Below are 20549 nucleotides of genomic sequence, written 5' to 3' on the forward strand. Positions count from 1 at the left end.
TAGTGTGATTCAAAATTTAGGTAACAAACACTAAACTTTCAGGAAAAAAGAATTTTGTAGAAATGTTATATACTAGAATTTAAGGAAATCCATAGGAGAAAAAGGAAAAAAAAACGCGAGAAACCGCTCGTCTCTTGCCCGTCACTCCGTCCCCTGCAAGTCTCGTGCCTGACGCCTTCCTTATCCCCGGCGGCGCCACAAGCGAAGCAAAACCCTCCTCCCAGCACAACCCGCTGCAGCATTTCGAATTATGGCAGCTGCCGCCGCGGCGGCCGGAGCTGCGTCGGCCGCCGTCGCTGCTAACCAAGACCCCATGAACGCGCTCCGAGCTGCCGCCCTCCGTCGCTCCGCGCCGCACTGGTCCGCCGCCGCCGCGTCCTTCTTCTCCCCGCCCTTCCGCCCCCGCCGCTGCCGCATTCGCCGCGTGCCCGCTCCAGCTCCCGCAGCGGCCGCGCGAGCGCCAAGGCCAAGGCGAAGCTCTTGGCGGAGGCCGAGCCCCGGGACCCCTGGCTCGCCTCCCTCTCGCTGCTACCGACCGACGACACCGCCGGTGCGGACGCCGCCCCCAATGGGTGGGCGATTGGCGTGGATCCTGACACCGGCGGTGCCATCGCCGTCCTCTCGCCGGACGGCTCCTCTCAGGTTTGTTCGGTCATCCGCCATGCTTGGATGAACTAGCTTGTGTACTGCGCTAGTGTTGTTGAGCATAGCATTGCCATCCTGCAGGTTTTCGACAACCCGTTCGTGCACATTGTGGTGTCAGAGGTCATCCGGAAGCGCCTTGACACGAAGTCCATCGTCCAGCTGCTTCGAAGGCTCGATGCACCTCCTGGTAATTGTGTATTTGGAGCACAAATAACTATGTGGACACTCTTAAGATTCAATAGTTGTAGTGAATTGGGTATCACACTCTTCTTTAATACTACATGTTATGCGGAATGCACAGCTGTTTTCTGATAAACTACTTATCTGTCATTTTGAAGGAACTACGGCATACATTGAGAAGTCTAGTCCATTTCCAACTGATGGAAAGCTGGTCTGTTTCTTGTCTCCCAAATTACATGCACTAAATGTCCTTGTTTGCAAGATAACTGTAATTAGCAAATCAATTTTCTCTGTGTTGGTTCTTGTAGCAAAGTTATGCTTTCAGGTAGTGCATATGAGAGCAGTTTGAGGGTTGTAATGCTCACTAGCATATCTTAGTGCTATCCCAGTGTATATACTTGTTTAACACAGAATTGTGCCCTTGATATTTGGTATCTCATCTTTCTGGTTTGATCCTAGCATATATGCACTAGACAATGGAGTTAGTTACACCTGGTTCATACTGATAGAATATAGTCACAATCATCAAGTGTTTATATTTCGTGTATTGCCAATGTTGTTAGCTGTTACTGAATATTTTATATTCTAAATAAATCTATTGTTTCCTCGTATGCAGGGATGGTGGAGTACAGGCTTTTCATATGGTTTGTGGATTGCTTCTCTTGTGGCATCTGGGTTTTCAGTTGTTCCGGTTGCATCGCAGACATGGAAGGCTTATTTTGGGCTATCTCGAAGTGAGTCGCCAAAGGTGTGTGATTCATGTTAGGTGGAGCATACGATGGCTTTATGCCGCTCATTTTTGAAACAAAGTTTGCTTGATGTTTATTAGAGCTCATCATTAATGCATGCCCAAATGCAACACAATACCTTTTTCTGTCCAATTGATGTCAGTAAGGTTGCAGAGTAAGATGTCTTTGAAAGAATAATAGAAATGGTAGATAAACCTGGTTATGGGATAATCTAAAACTTTCGTGGAAATCAATGGGTTTTGCTTCAATGATAAGCTAAAAAACAAATGGTTGCTGCAGTTATAGACATTGATGCCGGACGCAACATAATTGTAATTAATATGAATTTTAATTAATATCTGAAAATTCTCTGCCCTGCATCTGAAATATCACTTGTTGCCAGCATCGTTCTTATGTTATTCTAGCAATTCACCAGATCTAACATAGTTCTATTATGTTTCTGATGTATAATTTCGTACAGGATGATAGCAGACAAGCTGCATCCATTTTGTTCCCTGACAAAGCTCTATCCCTGAAGTTGAAAAAACATCATGGTACACATCTTACTACTTAACAGCTTATCTTTGAGTAGTTTTGGAATCTGGGGGCCAATATGTCGCTATCTTCCCTCTTTTCTTTTAATGCTAATTCTGCTTGACTAGCTGGAAGAAATACGGTATAAACAGACGGTAAAGATGTTGCTTTTCTGTGTGCTATCTTGCAAGGTGCACTGACAAAATAATCTCCGCACCTTGTCTGGATTGCAGTGCGTAGTAGCTACTTGCTAGTTTCGCCACATGTTGGAGTTTTACAAGTTTTTTTTACTGGGTAGTGTTAGTTACTTTTAGCTTGGGGTTTATGCACCCAAAGTGAGTTTTAGAAAATTATTTACTACTGGGTAGCATTTGTTAGTTTTAGCATGATCCATTATATTTAAGGACTCATCGAGAGTAAATTGCAATTTACTTGTATGTTTTACCACAGACCGGTGATGTTTCTGTCATTCTTACACAGGGAGAGCAGAGGCTCTTCTGTTAGCAGCCTATGGGAAAGGCCTTGTGCTACCATCAGGGAAGTTCAGCAAAACTCTTGACATTGATGGTGTTTGCCAATTGACTGGCCATTTCTCATATTGATGGAACGGCAAATAATTTGGTTGGTGCAGGAGGTTCCATCAAGTATCTAACTTATTGAGTGTAACAGGCAATAGAGATCGTAGCTGACACATTCAACTTTTGTGTGATGCATTAGATATTTCCCATTGTATTTTGAGTGTAACAGGCTAGCGTAGATGAGACATGATTTTTTTTTTGACATGTACTGATCCCAAGTTGAAGGAACCAGGGTTAACTCTTATTTGCTGAGGCCGAGTCTTTCTGGCGAAAGTGGTCACATTTGTTGGATTTGCTCGACTTACATGACTCGCAATCTTGTGCTTATATCACCAGATGAAGATGGCACATGCCACCTCCGGTGACAAGCATTGCTGTAGTATTTATTTGTCTTGAACAGACACCTCATGACACAGCAGTATTGTTTATTTCACAATATTGTGCTCGTTTTACAGCTATTATCTGGAACAGAGGATCCTGGTAAATTTCTCAAGCCTCAGAGTTTTGAGGCTTTTGCAGTAACCTTGTTCAGTGCGGTTGCGGCCTTGGAACCAGACTGGCGTCCCAGGTGCTTGCAGATGAACTCGCCGGCAGCCATCACCTTGCCCAGGTCGACGCCTGTCCTGATACCCAACCCGTTGAGCATGTACACTACGTCCTCGGTTGCGACGTTCCCTGACGCGCCCTTCGCATATGGGCAGCCGCCAAGGCCGGCCACGGAGGAGTCCACAACGCTGACCCCCATCTGATTGAGCACAGAATCATGAGTGATCATAGCTTCACTTTTGGGTGATGATCAGGCCAATGTTTCAAGTGCGTTGGTAACTTGTTACCTGGAGAGAGATGAGAATGTTTGAAAGAGATTGCCCGTAGGTGTCGTGGAAATGGACAGCAAGCTTCTCCACAGGAACAACGGACATGGCAGCCTCAAGCATTGGAACCACGGTGCCTGGATAGATGAGAAGCTGAAACGGTTCAGAATAAGGCTACAGTAAATTTATGTAACTGCAGAAGGGTAATCAAAGCTACAGCCTACGGGTGCAAACCTAAAAAAATAGCAGCAGAAACAGATCAGTCAGTATAGGACAATATATGAGTTCCCCTCAGAGGCTCAGAAACACAAAAAAAGGTGCAAACGTAAGTGAAACATCACCTGGGGTACCAACTCCAATGGTATCGCCAAGTGAAACCTCATAGCAGCCCATGTCATAAAGCTCTTTGGCTACATAAGCTGCGTTTGACGGTGGTACTAGTCCATCTACTGGGCATCCAACCACACAAGAGACGTACCTACATTCTTGGCAAACAGATGAACATAAAATGTGCTGTACACATGTCCAGCGATCCCTAACTATTTCAGTGGCCTATTAATCATGTGAAAACTATAAGCCACTAAACTCATCAAGATTTTCTCATGATCACTTTAATATGCTATTTTCATGATCACTTTAATATGTATATAAGATTGGCCACAAAACAATGCAAGCAAGAATGTAACACAGACTAATATTCTGCATTATTGAAGGCAGGTGCAGAGTAGAAATGAGGAAAAGTAGGAGCGATATTTAAATAATGAGTTGGTCAAGCTAGCAGGATTGAAGATGTTAACATTTAAATAATGAGTTACTCAAGCTAGCAGGATTCAAGGTGTTACAGCCCTGTCTACTGAATGACATGGCTCAAACCCAGTGTCTCTTCTAAGTAAGTGATGGTTTTAACTCAAGTTAGAGTATAATATCAGTTTAGACTATAGGCTAGCTCTTTTGGAGGGAACTACGAGCTAATATTTAATTTTTATGTTAAATCTATAAATTTTATTATCCGCCAGAAAACTATGAATTGTATGCCAGACTAGCTAGTGTATTAGTATTGAAAGTAGCCAGCATGCTGGTTGTGGTTTCAATAGAATATATAAAATTACTGGAGTTTAATTACTTTATAACTAATGACGGGAATAATCAGTGTATTCCTCCAACCTTAGATGGGTGGGTATATATAGATCTTATACATGGGCTCTAGATGGGCTTCTATACACATGGGCTCAATATACTCCAACACCCCCCCGCAGTCTGAACTACTGGTGCAGCGGTGTTCAAGACTGGACAACAAGAAAGCTAACACCCCCCCGCAGTCTGAACAACCGACGCAGCGGTGTTCAAGACTGGACAAGATGAGAGTACAAGTAGAGCACAAAAGGGCTAATACCCCCGCAGCTACAACTAGCCACCGGCTACGTTGAGGCTGGATCGAAACTCCGAGAAGGTCGACGAGGGCAGCCCCTTCGTGAAGATGTTAGCAAACTGGGAGGTAGTCGGGACATGGAGTACCCGAACATCGCCGATGGCGACTCTGTCGCGCACGAAGTGTAGGTCGATCTCCACGTGCTTCGTCCGCTGATGCTGGACGGGGTTGGTGGAGAGATACACTGCGCTGACGTTGTCGCAGTAGACGAGCGTGCTCTTGGCGAGCGGGCTGTGGAGCTCCGCCAAGAGCTGTCGCAGCCAGGACGCCTCCGCCACGCCGTTAGCGACAGCCCGGTACTCCGCCTCGGCACTGGAGCGGGAGACAACCGGCTGCCGCTTGGACGACCAAGAGACCAGGTTGCCGCCCAGGAAGACAGCGTAGCCGGAGGTGGAGCGACGAGTGTCCGGGCAGCCAGCCCAGTCAGCGTCTGTGTAGACCACCAGCTCAGCAGAGGACGAGCGGTGAAGTACCAGGCCGAAGTCCACAGTGCCACGGACGTATCGGAGGAGACGCTTCAGCGCAGCAAGGTGTGACTCCCGGGGATCATGCATGTAGAGACAGACCTGCTGAACAGCGTAGGTGAGGTCCGGCCTGGTGAAGGTGAGATACTGCAAAGCGCCGGCCAGACTCCGGTAGGCTGTAGGGTCAGCCACCGGATCACCCAGATCAGCAGACAGCTTCGCCTGAGTGTCGACTGGAGTGGAGCAGGGCTTGCAATCAGTCATCCCAGCCCGCTCCAGAATATCGAGGGCGTACTGCTGCTGGTGCAGAAGAAGACCAGACGGGCGAGGCTCAACAGTGACGCCCAAGAAGTGGTGGAGCTGACCAAGATCCTTCATAGCGAACTCCTGCTGCAGAGAGGAGATGACACTCTGAAGCAACTGCTGACTGGAAGCTGTGAGCACAATGTCATCGACATATAGCAGCAGATATGCCGTCTCATCCCCACGGCGGTAGATGAAGAGAGACGTGTCAGACTTGGCCTCGGTGAACCCCAGTGTCAGCAAGAACGTGGCGAACCGAGAGTACCAAGCCCGTGGAGCCTGCTTCAGGCCATAGAGAGACTTGTTGAGCCGGCATACCATATCCGGACGACTCGAGTCCACAAATCCCGCAGGCTGAGAGCAGTAAACAGTCTCTGACAAGGTGCCGTGAAGAAATGCATTCTTCACGTCCAGCTGATGCACAGGCCAAGTGCGTGAGAGCGCAAGCGAGAGGACCGTGCGCACCGAAGCGGGCTTCACGACCGGGCTGAAAGTCTCATCATAGTCCACACCAGGCCGCTGAGTGAACCCCCGGAGAACCCAGCGAGCCTTGTAGCGCTCCAGTGTGCCGTCAGCCCGACGCTTATGCGTCCAGATCCACTTGTCAGTCACCACATTGCAACCAGACGGACGCGGCACGAGGTCCCACGTCTGGTTGGCAAGAAGAGCTGCATACTCATCTTCCATCGCGCGACGCCAGTGAGGATCCGCCAAGACGTCGCGGACAGAGGAGGGTACCGGAGAGACCCGCGGCTCTCCCTCGGAAGCGGAGAGAGTCGCGGCCTGGGACGCTATCCGCCGAGTCACCATGGGATGGATATGCCGAGGATCCCGATGGACGATTGGCGGGTGGTACACCTCCGGCTCTGCTCGAGAGGGAGCCGGAGGAGGCGGCGGCGGCGACGGCTCCGGTGTCGGCGTCGTAGGAGCCTTCGGAGCAGGAGGCGGCGCCGGTGTCGACGCGGAGCGGCGCTGGTACACCTGCACCGGATCAGCGTACCACCGCGGCGCCGAGGTCGGCGCCGAGCGACGCCGGTACACCTGCACCGGCTGAGCGTACCGCGCAGGGGCAGGGGAAGGCACCGGGGACGCGCGTGGCGCAGCGGGAGACACCGGGGCCGCGCGTGGCGCGACCGCGGGTACCGGGGCCGCGCTCGGCGCAGCAGGGATCACCGGAAGTGGTGCCGGTGCGCCGGGAAAACCTGTAGGAAAAGGACAGACAGGTAACGGTGGCTGTACCACCGGGTCAGTCGGAAACAGGGCCGCCAGCTCGGGATCAGGAGAAGGTGTGGAAGAGGTAGAGTAGGGGAAATCCGACTCGTCGAAGACAACGTATCGGGAGATCAGAACGCGGCGAGAGGTGATGTCAAAGCATCGGTACCCCTTGTGGTCAGGGGAGTACCCAAGGAAAACACAACGAGTCGAGCGGGGCGCCAGCTTGTGAGAAGCGGTGGCGGACGTGTTAGGGTAACACGCACACCCGAAGACCCGAAGGTGGTCGTAGCGAGGAGGGGTACCGAAAAGAGCGTGGTGTGGAGTGGGAGCAGGAGAAGCAGTGGACGGAAGACGGTTGAGCAGGTAGGTGGCGGTGTGGAGGCTCTCAGCCCAGAAGCGCGGGGGGAGAGAAGCCTGGATCAGAAGAGTGCGCACGACGTCGTTCGTCGTGCGAATCATCCACTCAGCCTTGCCGTTCTGAGGAGAGGTATACGGACAAGACATACGCAGCTGAACACCCCGAGACAGGAAGAAAGACCGGGAGGTAGAGTTATCGAACTCCCGCCCGTTGTCACACTGGACGGCCTTAACGGTGAGGCCGAACTGAGTGGACACCCAGGCAAAGAAGTGGAGGAGGGTGGGGAAGGTCTCAGACTTGGCGCGCAAAGGGAAAGTCCAAGAGTAATGAGAAAAATCATCAATAATGACCAGGTAATATTTATATCCAGACATGCTGAGTACATGAGATGTCAACAGGTCACAGTGGATGAGATCAAAAGCATGCGCAGCATGCGAAGAAGAAGAAGAAAACGGAAGTCTAACATGACGACCTAGCTGGCACGCATGACAGAGGTGCTCAGCAGGAGCCCTAGTACAAGAAACATCTGTACTACGACTAAGCTGAGCCAAAACGTCGCGGCCGGGGTGTCCAAGCCGGCGGTGCCAGGTAGTGGAAGAAGCCATCACGGCAAAAGCAGTAGACGAAGAAGAAGCCGAAAGCGGAGGAGCGGAAGCAGGAAGCCGAAGAGTGTAAAGGGACCCCAGGCTGTCACATCGGAGGAGCGGACGCCGGGAAGCCGAATCCTTCACAGTAAGACCAGAAGAGTCAAATTCAATAGAACAGGAGTTGTCAGCAGTAAACTGGCGAATGGAAAGAAGGTTGTGAACCATCTGAGGAGCAACAAGAACATTAGGAAGACGAGGAGCAGAACCCACGGCGGTGACAGGAAGGCAAGACCCATCACCAACCATGATAGAAGAAGGACAAGAGGGGTGTGGGGGTCGGACAAAAGAGAGGATACCAGCATCGAGAGTGGTGTGGAACGAGGCACCCGAGTCGGCGATCCACTCGGTGCTGGTCGGCGGCGTCAGTCCCATGGTGTTGAAGGACTGCGCCAGAGCGGCCTGATCCCACCCCCCAGGCCAGGTCGGCGGCTGGCTGGGCTGAGTGGGCGGGGTCCAGGACGGCGCGAAGAGTGGAGCAGCGCCAGTGAACATGGCCGCCGGCTGGAGCTGAGGACGGTGCCCTCCTCCCGGACCCTGGAACGGCCACATCGAGATGCGCCCTGACCATGGGTTGCTGAAGGATGGCCAGGACGTACCTCCAGCGGCAGGGGCAGGGGCGGGAGTAGGAGCCGGTGGCGGCGCGCCCCGACGGCCCCCACCGGTACCGGTGCTCCCAGAAATAGGGCCACCAGTACCACCACCACCCCGTCGCCGGCGACGTCCACGGCCCCCCCTCCTCCGGTCTGCCCGGCGGTAGCAGCACCAAGGAGGGAGGTGGCAGGAGCAGCGGAGGAGACCGGTGGAGTAGCAACGAGGGCGGCGGGGGTGGGCGAGGACGATCCGGGCGCGAGACCCCTGGTGATCTCCTCGAGGGCGAGGTCGTCCCGAACCTGCAGGAAGGTGGGGAAGGGCCTCTGGCGGGCGATCCAGCCCTTCAGGTGGTCGTAGGTGCTGCTCAGTCCTCGTAGGACATTGAGCACCAAGACCCGATCGGACACTAGATCCCCGAGGTTGTGAAGAGCATCGGCCATGCTCTTCATCCGCCGGCAGTACTCACCGACGGTGAGGTCCCCCTGCACGAAGGTGCGGAAGGTGGCGTCGAGGAACTGCCCCTCGAGCGCCACCCAGGCCTGCCGCGCGGTGCCGCCGTGTGTCCTGACGAGGTCCTGAAGATCCAGGGAGATGGTCCCGAAGATCCAGGACAGGGCGACGCTGTCGAGGCGCAGCCACGTCACGTCACGTCACGCGCCTCGATCGGCGAGTCAACGAGGACGTGGTCGTCGAGGGCGTAGCGGTGGAGTGTGAGGAGGACCTGGTCCCGCCAGCTGCCGTAGGAGGAGGACGCGGGGTCGAGGAGGACAGAGACCAGAGCCCTGATGTTCTGGACGCCGGTCGCCTGGAGGTGGAGCTGGACGACCATGGGGTCAGTCGGATCGTACCGAGCTCCAGATCCAGCGAGCGGGGCCTGGTGGGAGGAGGAGGTGCCGTGCTCGGGGTCGACGGGCTGGCCGGAGGAGACGCGAAGGAAGCGCTCCGCCTCGGCGACCCGGAGGGCGAGGGCGTCAGCCGTGGCGCGCTCGCGCTCCCAGGCGAGGGCAGCCACGCGGACCCGCTCTTGGGCCGCCGAAGCCTCCGACTTGGCGGCGAGGAGTGCCGCAGCGAGAGCGGCGTCGGCCTGCTGACCACGGAAGGCGGCGGCGGAGAGCGGCGCATCCATGGGTGGCATCCCTAGATCGGGCCACGCGGGACCGGCGGCGTCCGCGGCGGCTGCGGGCTGTTTGCCGGCAGCGACCGCGGCACGGTGGGCGGCGGCGGCGGCATCACCCGCGCCCGGGACGTCCTGAGCTGCGGCGGCGACGTCGGCGGATCCACCCGCGCCCGCGCCTGCGCCAGGGACGTCCTGGGCGGCGGCTGCGGCGGCGGGATGCCCGATCTGGGCGGCGGCGGCGGCGGCGGCTGCAGGTCTACCCGCGCCTGCACCAGGGCCGGGCACGACCTGGGCAGCAGCTGCAGCCCCGGCCTGGGCCCCTCCCGCGCCTGCGCCCGCGCCAGGGCCAGCCTGGGCGGCCAGCGCGGCGGCCCCAGGAGGCTACGGCGCGAGCAGGGGAGGGGAGGGCGGCGGCCGGGGCTGGGGCGGCGGATCCGGCGGAGGGGAGGGCGGCGGCCGGGGCGGGGGCGGCGGATCCGGCGGAGGGGAGGGCGGCGGCCGGGGCTGGGGCGGCGGATCCGGCGGCCCCCAGGCCCCTGCCGGCGGCGGCGGCCCTGCCCTGCTCGGGATCGAGCAGGGCCAGGGAGGCGGCGGGCCGGGCTGGCCTTGTCGCCGGCGCAGAGAGGGGGGAAGGAAGGGAAGAGAGGGAGGGGAAGTCGGAGAGGAGAGGAGGAGCCGGAGGCCGGCGGCCGGCCATGCTGGCCGGCGGCGGCGGCGCAACAGGGGAGGCGGCGCCCCCCCCCCCCCCCCCCCCCCCGATGGCTGGAACAGAGGAAGGTGGAAAACCTAAGCTAATGATACCATAATGACGGGAATAATCAGTGTATTCCTCCAACCCTAGATGGGTGGGTATATATAGATCCTATACATGGGCTCTAGATGGGCCTCTATACACATGAGCTCAATATACTCCAACAATAACAACACATGCCGAAATGTGTTGACAGCAAAACTTGACATTCCACAAAGTAAAAGATCTCACCCTCGGACAGGAATTTCTTTCTCTTTGGCAGCAAGAGCAACATCATTATAGCGGGCAAGACTCTCTTTGATTGTGCAATTTATGTTTGACTTTGAAAATCCTTCAGAAGCTGATGCAAATACTGCAATTTCTTTTGCCCCTGCTGCAATAGCTGCCTCAAATCCCTGATGAGTGACGAGTGACGACCAATGCAAATAGCAGGATACTGAATGAGGCAAAAAACGTGCAATATGTAATAACAAAGGCCATCTAAATGAACATAGTTCACCTTAATATTTGGGGTCAATACAGGAAGACATACACCCTCAATATTCTGAACTGCTTCCATGACATCCTTTGCATCAGCTAGCTACAGTAGCAAAACATCGTATTGCTGAGAAATTAACTAGTAAATACATGACAAATATTAAACAAACAGGAAAGCAAAAGAAAGGTAATTTAGTGAAATAAGGGCCGCATACAGGAAATTAAGCAGGAGGCGTGCAAATACGCGTAAGACAACAGTGAATGACTTAGCATCACATATTCCCAGACTAACATCATATTGCTGCACTCTTGTGGTGACAGTGGAAAGACATCAGGTTTGTATAACTAACAAATTCCCATGATGGAGACACTTCAATCAAAAGTGAGGTTATGCTTTCACTCATATAGAAGTAAACAAGTCAGAGTCCAATCCAAATGGTTGTTCTGATGTGGATTGTCCCACATTTTCTCAGTTTGTACCCATAAAAGATATAACAATACTACACTAGTTTATTTTTGGAGTAAAAAAACTTTACTACTTTGATGAGATATGATGGTATTATGACATATTAAATGGCACAAGAAAATCACACTAATGATGGGATAATTAAGCATTAATTGTTTTGCAATTCTTGAGTGATGTGCAACGTAGCTAGCAACAAGTATAGCTAAAAAGATAGATAAACAGACACAGTTCTTCTGGCTTCAGGGAAATTAAATTACATACTGAAGAAAAGAAGAAGTTGTAAATCAAGATCCTGATAATATTAATCTGTATTTCGTCAAAAAAATAATATTAATCTGTACAACAAATGCAGATAAACGGACAGCAAAACTGTGCAATCTCCAGAGGCTTTATAAAGCAATGTACCTGTGGTACCCATTTCGGAGATACGAAACTAGTTGCCTCAACAACAGATAATCCAGAGGCAGCCAGTCTCCGTATAAGCTCAACCTTTACAGGTGTTGGTACAGTGTCCTTTTCATTTTGCAGTCCATCTCGTGGCCCAACTTCCACAATTTTTACATACCTTGGTAGATCACGTATAAGCTGGAAAAATAGACACTTGCTTCAGTAGACGCACTGTCAGATCCCAAACATGTTCAATGGTGATTGAAATCTCATGTTAAGCTCGTGGAGTTGTAAAATGGTCCTGGAAGCCTATCAAATGTTAAGCAAACTACTGCACGGATATGGGTACATGTACACACCTTGTTTCCAGCCCGTATCCTCTCCTGATCAGAAGAGGATGAAAAATATCTGTAACTCTGCTGATACAGTGAGGAACAGCTTGCACCAGAAACATGATGGTTAGATTCAGCAGTCACTTTGCGCTGATGTGGCATCAGCTGCCTTTGATACGGCACTCTACCCCACTGATATCCTTCCCTATCATAAACCAAGGTACAAGTGAAGGGAATTATTTCGGGTGAAGAAATTGCTGGGATCCCGAGCAATTACTGAGCATCTCATTTGTTCAGGATGCGAGTTGGGAGTTCAGCAATTACAATTCCAGAGACTTTGCTAATAATTGGAGGTCCCTGGTCATGGGATAACCAATGCTGCTACCCAAACCCAAACCCCAGCTCGCGGCTGTGAAGCTCACCTCGACTCGCCGGACGAACAGCAAGGCCGCGGTGGCGGGTCATCGGCCCCGCGACTCCTCCCCGTAGAGTCGCCGATCCCGGAAACCGTAGGAGCGGGCTGCCTCTCCAGGCCGCTCATCCCGGAGCCCAGCGCGGGGGAGCTCGCCAGCGCCGCCGCCGCAGCAGCAGCGGCGGCGAGCGAGGAGGCGTGCGGAGAAGCGAGCCTAGAGCAGACCCTGGTGGACGCCGCCAGCATCGCGCCCGCCGAGACGCGCGCACGGCACGGGGCTCAGCGCGCCACCCCGATCGGCGGCCTGGAGCGCGGGATCGATGAACGGAGCGCCAAGAGCTTCAGCGTGGGGCCGTGGGGGAATGGGAGGAAGCGAGGCGAGCACGCGCAGGAGGGAGGGGGGTTGCGTCCGGGCTTTTGGCTCTCGCGCGAGTCCGAACAACGGGTAGGGACGTTACCGACGTGGAATCTAGGTAGTTGGGCAAGATAAGAGATGATCCCTGTCACTTGTGCTCGCCCCCATGCTCCCGTGTCGTTCTAGAATCCTTTTTCGAGCAAACCCCCCATCCTGTGTCTCTCGTCTATTGCCATTGTCCATGCTTCATTCATGCTCCATTGCTATTTTGTCCCAGCGCTAATGATTCAGTACCATTGACTCCCGCATTAGCACACGTTACGGTATTAGTATATTATTAATGACTGGTAGGAGTATTTCTCAATTCTCACGGCTCAACAAACTAATGTAAGGAGACTGATCGATAAACACATGCTATAGACTCGGCCACTCGGGTAATGACCCCCGCCATGGAAGGTGAAGACCCAACCTACTGTACAGGCGTACAGGCCAAAAGACCAAAGTTCACCTGAAAATATCCAAGCACACTTGGGAATAAAAGAACACAACCCAAAACTGAAAAGGTGATCTGGGAATGCACAAGCCTGCACACTGACTGCATCATGTATGTATGAGCTGAGCAGTGTAAGTGTTTAACTATCTCAGGGGAAAAGAAGTACTAGATTTGCTCCCCCGCGCTAGTACAACGACATATCAAGCGTTCGGCATGTATCCCGTACACCATCCTGTATACAACGAGGGTTGCAAGAATCCCAACACAACTGTGCAACAGGCTCCCCTTGCGACACACACTGGAACACCGTGATAGAGGTCGACGCCTTCATGCATATTCCGTGACAGTGTTCTCCAGCCAATTTTTTTGCCTGTCAGTATTGGAAGAAATACTCAATGCTCAAAGATAAGATTTCCACAACAAATTCTAATCTATAAGCATTTAAGCTTTTGTATTTTGCATTGGTATAGCCTTGTTCCCAAGAAAATATACAGAAATTCGAGGCATCCAAGGCTGTCAGTATTGTGGTGCATTTTATGTATCTTTATTTGGGAAACAGGTAAGAGTTCCCCAGATTTAGTTCAACTCGTCCCATAATAGGCTATGTTGCCCGGATACGCGGATACGGATACCGGTACGCGATACGGGGATACTCCGATACGTCATTTTTCCAAAAACCAGTGTTCTAAAAAACGTTTTTAAACGTCGTTTAATCTTGATTAAACGCTGAACGGTGGCCAAGCGTTGCGTTTAATCACAGTGTCGTTTAATCACAACACACGTTTAATCATGTTCAATCTACGTCTAATCACAAAAAACTCTAAACCATAGGCAAGCGTTCGCCTAGCGTCTAGCGTTTTTTAGAACCTTGCCAAAAACAAGGATACGGGGATACGCCAATATATATAAAAAAATAAAAGTTCCAAGGACTATAATGCGTCATAAACTCATATATTCATATGTTCTATAATTATTAGAAAAGGGAAGGGGCAAAGGAAAAAAAAACCAACCTTATCTTACATGTTCGTCTGTTCCAGAATGGATGTCGGTCGTCTTCTTCCCCAACCTCCGGCACTCTCTCTCTCTTTCTTTGTGTAGCGGCCAACTCTGGCGGCCGCGGCTCCTCCTCTCCCTCTCCGGAGGCCGCGGCTCATCCTCCCCCTCTCTAGCGGCCACGCGGGCCGTCTAGAGGCGCGCTTCGGCGGCCGTGGCGGCCTGCCAGTGGCGAGCTCCAGCAGCGCAGCACCACCCTAAATAGTGCTTTAACAGATGTGCGGGCCTCTGTCTGGACAGGCCGCGCAGCCGCTGGAGCAGTAGGAGGCACGGACGGGTGGGCGGGCGGAGGTGACGGCAAGGGAGCTAGGGATGAAAGCGGTCGGGAACGGTCGGGAAAATAGCCTAACCATTTTTGTTTTTATATTTTTATTCGGAAACGGAAACGGGAAAGCTCGGTCGAGAAAACGAATTCGGTTATGCGGGATATCGGAAACGGTATAATTCGATCGGAAACACTTCGATAGCGGTCGGGAATCAATATAAAAAACGGGAACACCGACACATATATAACCACTCTAAATGTTCAACTCAATGCAATAGATACAACTGTACATAGTACATGGGCAAATAATACTGTGAGTTTATAGATGGCAATATTCAAGTAACAACTCGTGCATAAACACACTCCACACTAGGTATATATTTCTTAGTATATGAGTACTGCTTGACATGACATGACATTTCATTTAGCGTATACTGAAAAATAAACAGAAACCCCAAAAAAAAACTCCGGCAGATTTGTAGGCCACCATACACATGCTTACAGGTAGGCAAGAGACAAACACAAATTGCTTGGACAGCAGCTAAGCAGGCCATGGGCCGCATGCATGCATGCACGCGCAAGCGCAGCGGTGCAGGCCTGCAATACGGCAATGGCAGCAACACCCACCAGTTGGCCAGTAGTCCCACCTCGTCTATCCTAACAATCATGCATGCGCAGGTGAGCTATAAAGGAGGAGGTTGGGAAGGATTTACATTCACTTGCTAAACGGGAGCACCTCGGGAAAATCCGGGAATTCCCGAGAGAAAAACGGGATCCGAAGAAACGGTCACGAAATGTTCGCTCCTGATTCTGTTCCCGTTCCCGTGGCCTTGTGACTGTTTCTGACCGGATTCCCGTTTTTTCCTGATTCCCGTTTTTTCCTGGTTAAAACGGAAACGGTCAGGAAATTTCGGAAACAGTGTCGGTCGGGACGGGATTTTTCCGTCCCGTTTTCATCCCTAAAGGGAGCGACTAGCGATGGGGAAGGACTAGGAGGAGGCACGGGCGGGTGGCCGGGCGGCGGTGACGACAAGGGAGCGATGAGCAGCGGGGAAGGAGGAGGAGGCGTGGGCGGGTGGCCGGGCGGCGGTGACAGCAAGGGAGCCGTGCGAGGCTGCTGCAGGCCTGCGGCTGCGCGAGTGGGGATGAGAGGGTGGCACAGCTGAACGGAGGACCTTTATACGAAGCGATTGAGTGGTGTTGTTAGGGTTTGAAGGTATCGGACAGGTATCCACAGGTATCCCACGAGTATCCGATTTATTTTTATTATTTGAAAATACCTAAATAGTCCGATACTTACGAAATACGTATCCGGGAGTATCCGTGGAGTATGGGTATCCGATACCGGTACATGAGTTTTGCGAAGTATCCACGTATCATAGACAGGGTTTTTTTTCCCGACCGGTTAACCCAAACCGCCGGCCACCGGTTCCGGTTTACCGGACCGGTTTGACCGGTAACCGGTGGAAACCGGTTAAATTCAAATCCAAATTCAAATAAATTCAAAAGCTCCCGTGCAACCGGTTCCGACCGGTTTACCTGCCGGTTTGACCGGTTTACCGGTCGGTTTTACCGGTTTGAATTCAAATCCAAATTCAAAAGCTCCCGTGCAACCGGTTTACCGGCCGGTTTGATTGGTGGGCCTTAATGGGCCGGCCCATTTTTTTTCTTTTTCTTTTTTGATTTAACTTTAAATCCCCGCAAACTATACTAAATGAACGAATTTTTTAGAAAATTTGATACCATTAGATTCATCGCAACTTGAAGTATTTTTAGTAATATTTTGGGAATTTTTCATTTTTTGAATTTAAATTTAAATTTTGAATTTTGGCCGGTTGGGTACCGGCTGAAACCGGAACCGGTTTGACCGGTAACCGGTCAAACCGGACCGGTTCCCACCGGTTTTGTAAACCCTGATCATAGATAGCAGGGCTCCCCTGGTACTTCCAGCCCAAGGCTCTTATATATTTTAACAAACAATGAGATAAAACGGACAAAAGCGTGGCTCCATAAGCAAAGATTCTGATATTTCCACATGTACTTTGATGCATTTGAGCTAACAGTGTTTCGTTTTTAGCAAATATTTTGACATTTTCACATGTTAGTTAGAATGTGAACGCACAGTGCAAGTTCTGTATTCAAAAAATCTTGTACCTCTAAAGATGGTTTTACTCCGCAGAATCAGAGTCATCATCAGTATATACAGGAGCTGACTTTTTAGGCAAGAATTCTTCATCAGGATATATACCAGCGAATAACTGCAAAAGAAGCACACCATGAATTCATCAGGAAAGAGCTACTGATGTAAATGAAACCTCAACAATTCTAAATCTTCCATAAAAACATCATATTTTTATGTATATTATGACGTACATGCAATTGTTATATTCAATAACCATCTCATACTGCAGGAACAATTCTGACTACAGAAAATCTCACTATTAGCCAGTGCAGGTATGAGTGCATCATAAAACAACATCAGCATCCCAGGATGCAATACCTTTTTTGTTGATTCCAGTATGTTCCTGTAGTCCAGATTTTCATCAGGCATGGGGCATGATAGTAAAGGATCAGACGTTTCCTGATAGTGAAAGACAGGACAGAGGATATGTTAAATAATGAAACAAATATATGTAGAACACTTTTTTTACTAGCACTGAAACAAATATGGATATGGTCCGTAATGATCACGAAAAGAAATTCACCTGTGTGATCTCTTGAACATACACACAGCTCCAGATTAGTGTTGGTTTCACATCATCAGGGCTATCACTGGTTGTCTCAAGGTGGCCTTCCGAGCCATCTGAATCCTGTGGGCTGAAAAGAGCATCTATTGCTTTTCTGATGGATTGCTTTCCGGCGGAGGCATCAGTACAGGGAGTAGACAGATATGCCACAAACCTGCATGTGAGATTAGCTTGTGCGTAAGTTACTTGCCTACATTATATGGCAATTTTGAACGCAGTGATTCCTGGGGATAGAAACCTAGAGCAAGTATATGTGAAAACTGCAACTGATGCATGCTATGATGATAGGATACAGAACTTACGTTCCAGGAGGGCATACTGCAAGATTGCTGCTCAACTGAAGAAGCCGAACAGCTGCAACCTGCTCCTCTTCTAGTGCTAAATTAAGAGTGAAAACTGGATCAACTAAGAGAAATAACACTGCCCATGGCTACATCAAGGAAGCCTAGCATAAACACAAGTATAAAATAATATTTGTTCTTACACTTTGGAGGAAAAACAACCAGAACATTTGATGAACCCTGTTTCAAAGAATTGCTGAATATGCATATTCCCCTTGCAACTTTTCTTGGAAAACTTGAACCTGGATCATCAAACGGTGCATCCAACGTAGGAATTTTGTATGATGGATCAATTATCAACTGTTTGCACAAAATATCCTGACCAGATGCCAATCTAGCACCTACAAAATGCTTCTTTTCCTGATCAACAAAATAAGTATTTGACGTTAGCAATGAAAAAATGGTGAAAAAAAATAAAGAATCAGTAGTGCAGCATCACAGGTAAAGCATGCATCCTCTGCCATGGCAAAAAAAAAATAAAGAAAATAATCACTGATATTATATTTACGCTATATTGCAAAACATATCAGTATAGTCTAATTGTTAACATAAAAAAAAAAAGATAGAAGCTGTGCTTGGATGACACATAGCGCAAACAAAGTGAGATTTCAAAAGGATTCAGTGTATGATAACTACATCAGGCAAAAAAAAGTTGCAGGAGTATGGCCGTATAGAACTTAGTTTATCACCATACCTCATCCATAAGAAGTGCAGCCACTGGCATCCGCAACACCTGAGTAACAAAATGTGATTGCTAAGCAAAGTATGGGAAAATTGGCACAAGTTATTTAAAAGAAAGAAAAAATAAAGTGCAGGATGCCATTCTAGCAGAGAGTTGACAAGCCCAAGGCCTATCACATAACTATTCATAAATGTTTGGGTTGCAATCAGATTGCAAGTTACCAATTACAGATTTTTGGGATAAAAGTCGCTACAATCACATGACTAAACAATAGCCAAAGCTAGAGCATAAAAATCATTGCCACATATAATTGTGAAGATCATCTTACATATAGGGCACCCTTAACCGCAGCACAGCGACAGAAAGCTTGAGGTAGCTCACCATGCCCATACATAGGATAAATGAAAGCATCTTCTGCATTAGAAAACCTGGTACGATGAAAGCATAAGAAAGCTGTAAAGTTCTAGTACCACAGCTAAGTTCTTTTAAAATATCGCATGTCAGACCACATATATTGGTCAACAAAGCATTCACATAACAGAATATATGGCTTTCCAAAGGGGACAAGAAAAGGTTCAGGCAAGTAATTGACCTCCCAATAGATGCGGAGTACAGAGCAATGGTCTGGATTCCCTCCCTCGTCGTAATTAATTTATCACTTGGGTCAGGACCATCTTGATCATAATCAGCCATGGCAATCGCATAAAGCACAACCCTACAACAACACCACACAGAGCTCAATCTTAGTCAGGTTACTAAAAATAGTGTGTGCTTGACCAATTCAGAACACCCTTACGCTCTCATCTTGGGAGAAAGGCCTTGTTGCGTAAGGAACTCAACAAAGGGGCGGTTCAGGTGCTCCTCGGATATCATGGCAGCCACATCCCCCTCCCATCTCATCAGCAGGAGCTGATGTGGCAGCAATGTGCGCCTTGACAAGATTGAAGAACTTGTAGAGGGCGTTCTTCTCCAAGAGCTTGAGTGTGGTGTCCCTGAAGATGGCCCCCTTCGAGTCTGGCACAGGGTAGAGGCAGCCCTCCCAGTAGAGGAGGCTGCCCCCGTCCACGCTCTTGAATTCCACATGGTGGCTGCCCCCCGAGCGCAGGAGGAGGTCCACGGCCTGGTCAGCGCAGTACAGCACCCGGGGCCCCACGAGATCGACGGTGAACTGCCTCGCCGGCTCGGGGACGGTCCCCGAGGTCTCGACCTCCGAGTACACTCCGCGGCGGCAGAGATCGACGACGGAGCGCGAATCGGAGCCGGCGGCGGCCGCCGCGGTCGATGAAGACGGGGGAGGGTCGGGGGCGAGGAAGGACTGGAGGGACGGGAGCGGGATCGAGGAGTAGAGGGAGCCGTAGAACGGACTGGGGTCGACGTGGAGGACCGTCTTCCCGGCGGCGGCGCAGGCGGCGGCGAGCACGGACTCCGGGAGCCCCGTGCCGCAGAGCACGACGTCGAACGATGTGGGGTCGATGGTGGGGTAGTCGTGCGAGTCCCCGGCGCTGCCTGCGGCGGCGGTGGGCTCATCCGCCATGGTCACAAGCTTGTCCCGGGATCAGACGACCTGAGGAGCGGAAAGGTCGAAAGATTTAGCGAGCGCCGTCGGCTTGCGCATTCACGCGAACACGTTAGGGGCACAAGCACAAGCACAAGCACAAGCGCAGCAGCAGCAGCAGCAGCAGCAGCGGCAGAATGCGGCTTGGCTGCGTTGCACGAACTACCGTGCTAACCGGCGACGGCGTGCGTGCCTTGGGCCGCTCTGCTCCCGCGGCAGAGGTCGACGGCCGCGCCGCTTCCCACCGTGTTTGGCGGCCGGGGTGTGCAGAACCGCCGGTGAACGAATCGTCGTGGGGCGTGGACCGTGACCTCGCGAACTGGCGGAACTCCGATGACAGAATACGAAGAAGAGCGAGAAATTTTGATGGGGAAGGAGAAGGGTCGGGGATTACACGGCCGCCGACCACCGCCGTGCCCGCCTCGCTTCGCCTGGAAGGAAACTGAAGGCGCCGCGTGCCCAAGTTCCGAAATTTTTCTGTGAGGCCAAGGCCCGTGTGTGCTTGGGCTGGGCCATATATCGATATGGGCCAGAACTCGCGTTTTTTTCATTTTTATATTTTTCAAAATTATTTTTTATAGAAATATATTTTCGATTTCACAATTTACAAGTTTGTAAAATTTATGTAATTA

General features: G+C 51.0%; 1 protein-coding gene and 2 pseudogenes across 2 annotated transcripts; 1 reads left to right on the forward strand and 2 right to left on the reverse strand.

The window, feature by feature from the left end:
• The first annotated feature begins 109 nt into the window (after positions 1-109).
• On the forward strand, positions 110-2956 carry LOC120673946 (annotated as a pseudogene).
• LOC120673945 (hydroxymethylglutaryl-CoA lyase, mitochondrial-like) lies at positions 2885-12888 on the reverse strand. The gene is made up of 8 exons (XM_039954990.1): positions 12437-12888; positions 12042-12219; positions 11701-11880; positions 10852-10932; positions 10584-10747; positions 3819-3955; positions 3499-3614; positions 2885-3410 (listed from the first exon to the last, which is right to left on the reverse strand). The coding sequence occupies exons 1-8, from the start codon at positions 12670-12672 to the stop codon at positions 3162-3164; spliced, it is 1341 nt and encodes a 446-aa protein (XP_039810924.1). The 5' UTR covers positions 12673-12888; the 3' UTR covers positions 2885-3161.
• Positions 12889-13178: 290 nt separating this feature from the next.
• Positions 13179-20338, reverse strand: LOC120673944 (annotated as a pseudogene). Its single transcript, XR_005674923.1, has 11 exons — positions 20084-20338; positions 19159-19926; positions 18955-19077; positions 18691-18790; positions 18375-18413; positions 17824-18040; positions 17642-17717; positions 17298-17493; positions 17093-17173; positions 16747-16850; positions 13179-13644 (listed from the first exon to the last, which is right to left on the reverse strand). The product of XR_005674923.1 is annotated as a rab escort protein 1-like (transcript).
• Positions 20339-20549: the final 211 nt, after the last annotated feature.

Source organism: Panicum virgatum, chromosome 5N, assembly GCF_016808335.1.
Source record: "Panicum virgatum strain AP13 chromosome 5N, P.virgatum_v5, whole genome shotgun sequence".
In the NCBI taxonomy this organism is placed as follows: domain Eukaryota; kingdom Viridiplantae; phylum Streptophyta; class Magnoliopsida; order Poales; family Poaceae; genus Panicum; species Panicum virgatum.

Excerpts from the sequence above, each read along its gene's own strand:
- LOC120673945 (XM_039954990.1), bottom strand. The coding sequence starts at position 12,672 with ATGCTGGCGGCGTCCACCAGGGTCTGCTCTAGGCTCGCTTCTCCGCAC. Across the intron at positions 11,881-12,041 it reads GGATACGGGCTGGAAACAAG|CTTATACGTGATCTACCAAG; the intron begins GTGTGTACATGT and ends CTATTTTTCCAG. Across the intron at positions 10,748-10,851 it reads TATTGACCCCAAATATTAAG|GGATTTGAGGCAGCTATTGC; the intron begins GTGAACTATGTT and ends GTCACTCATCAG.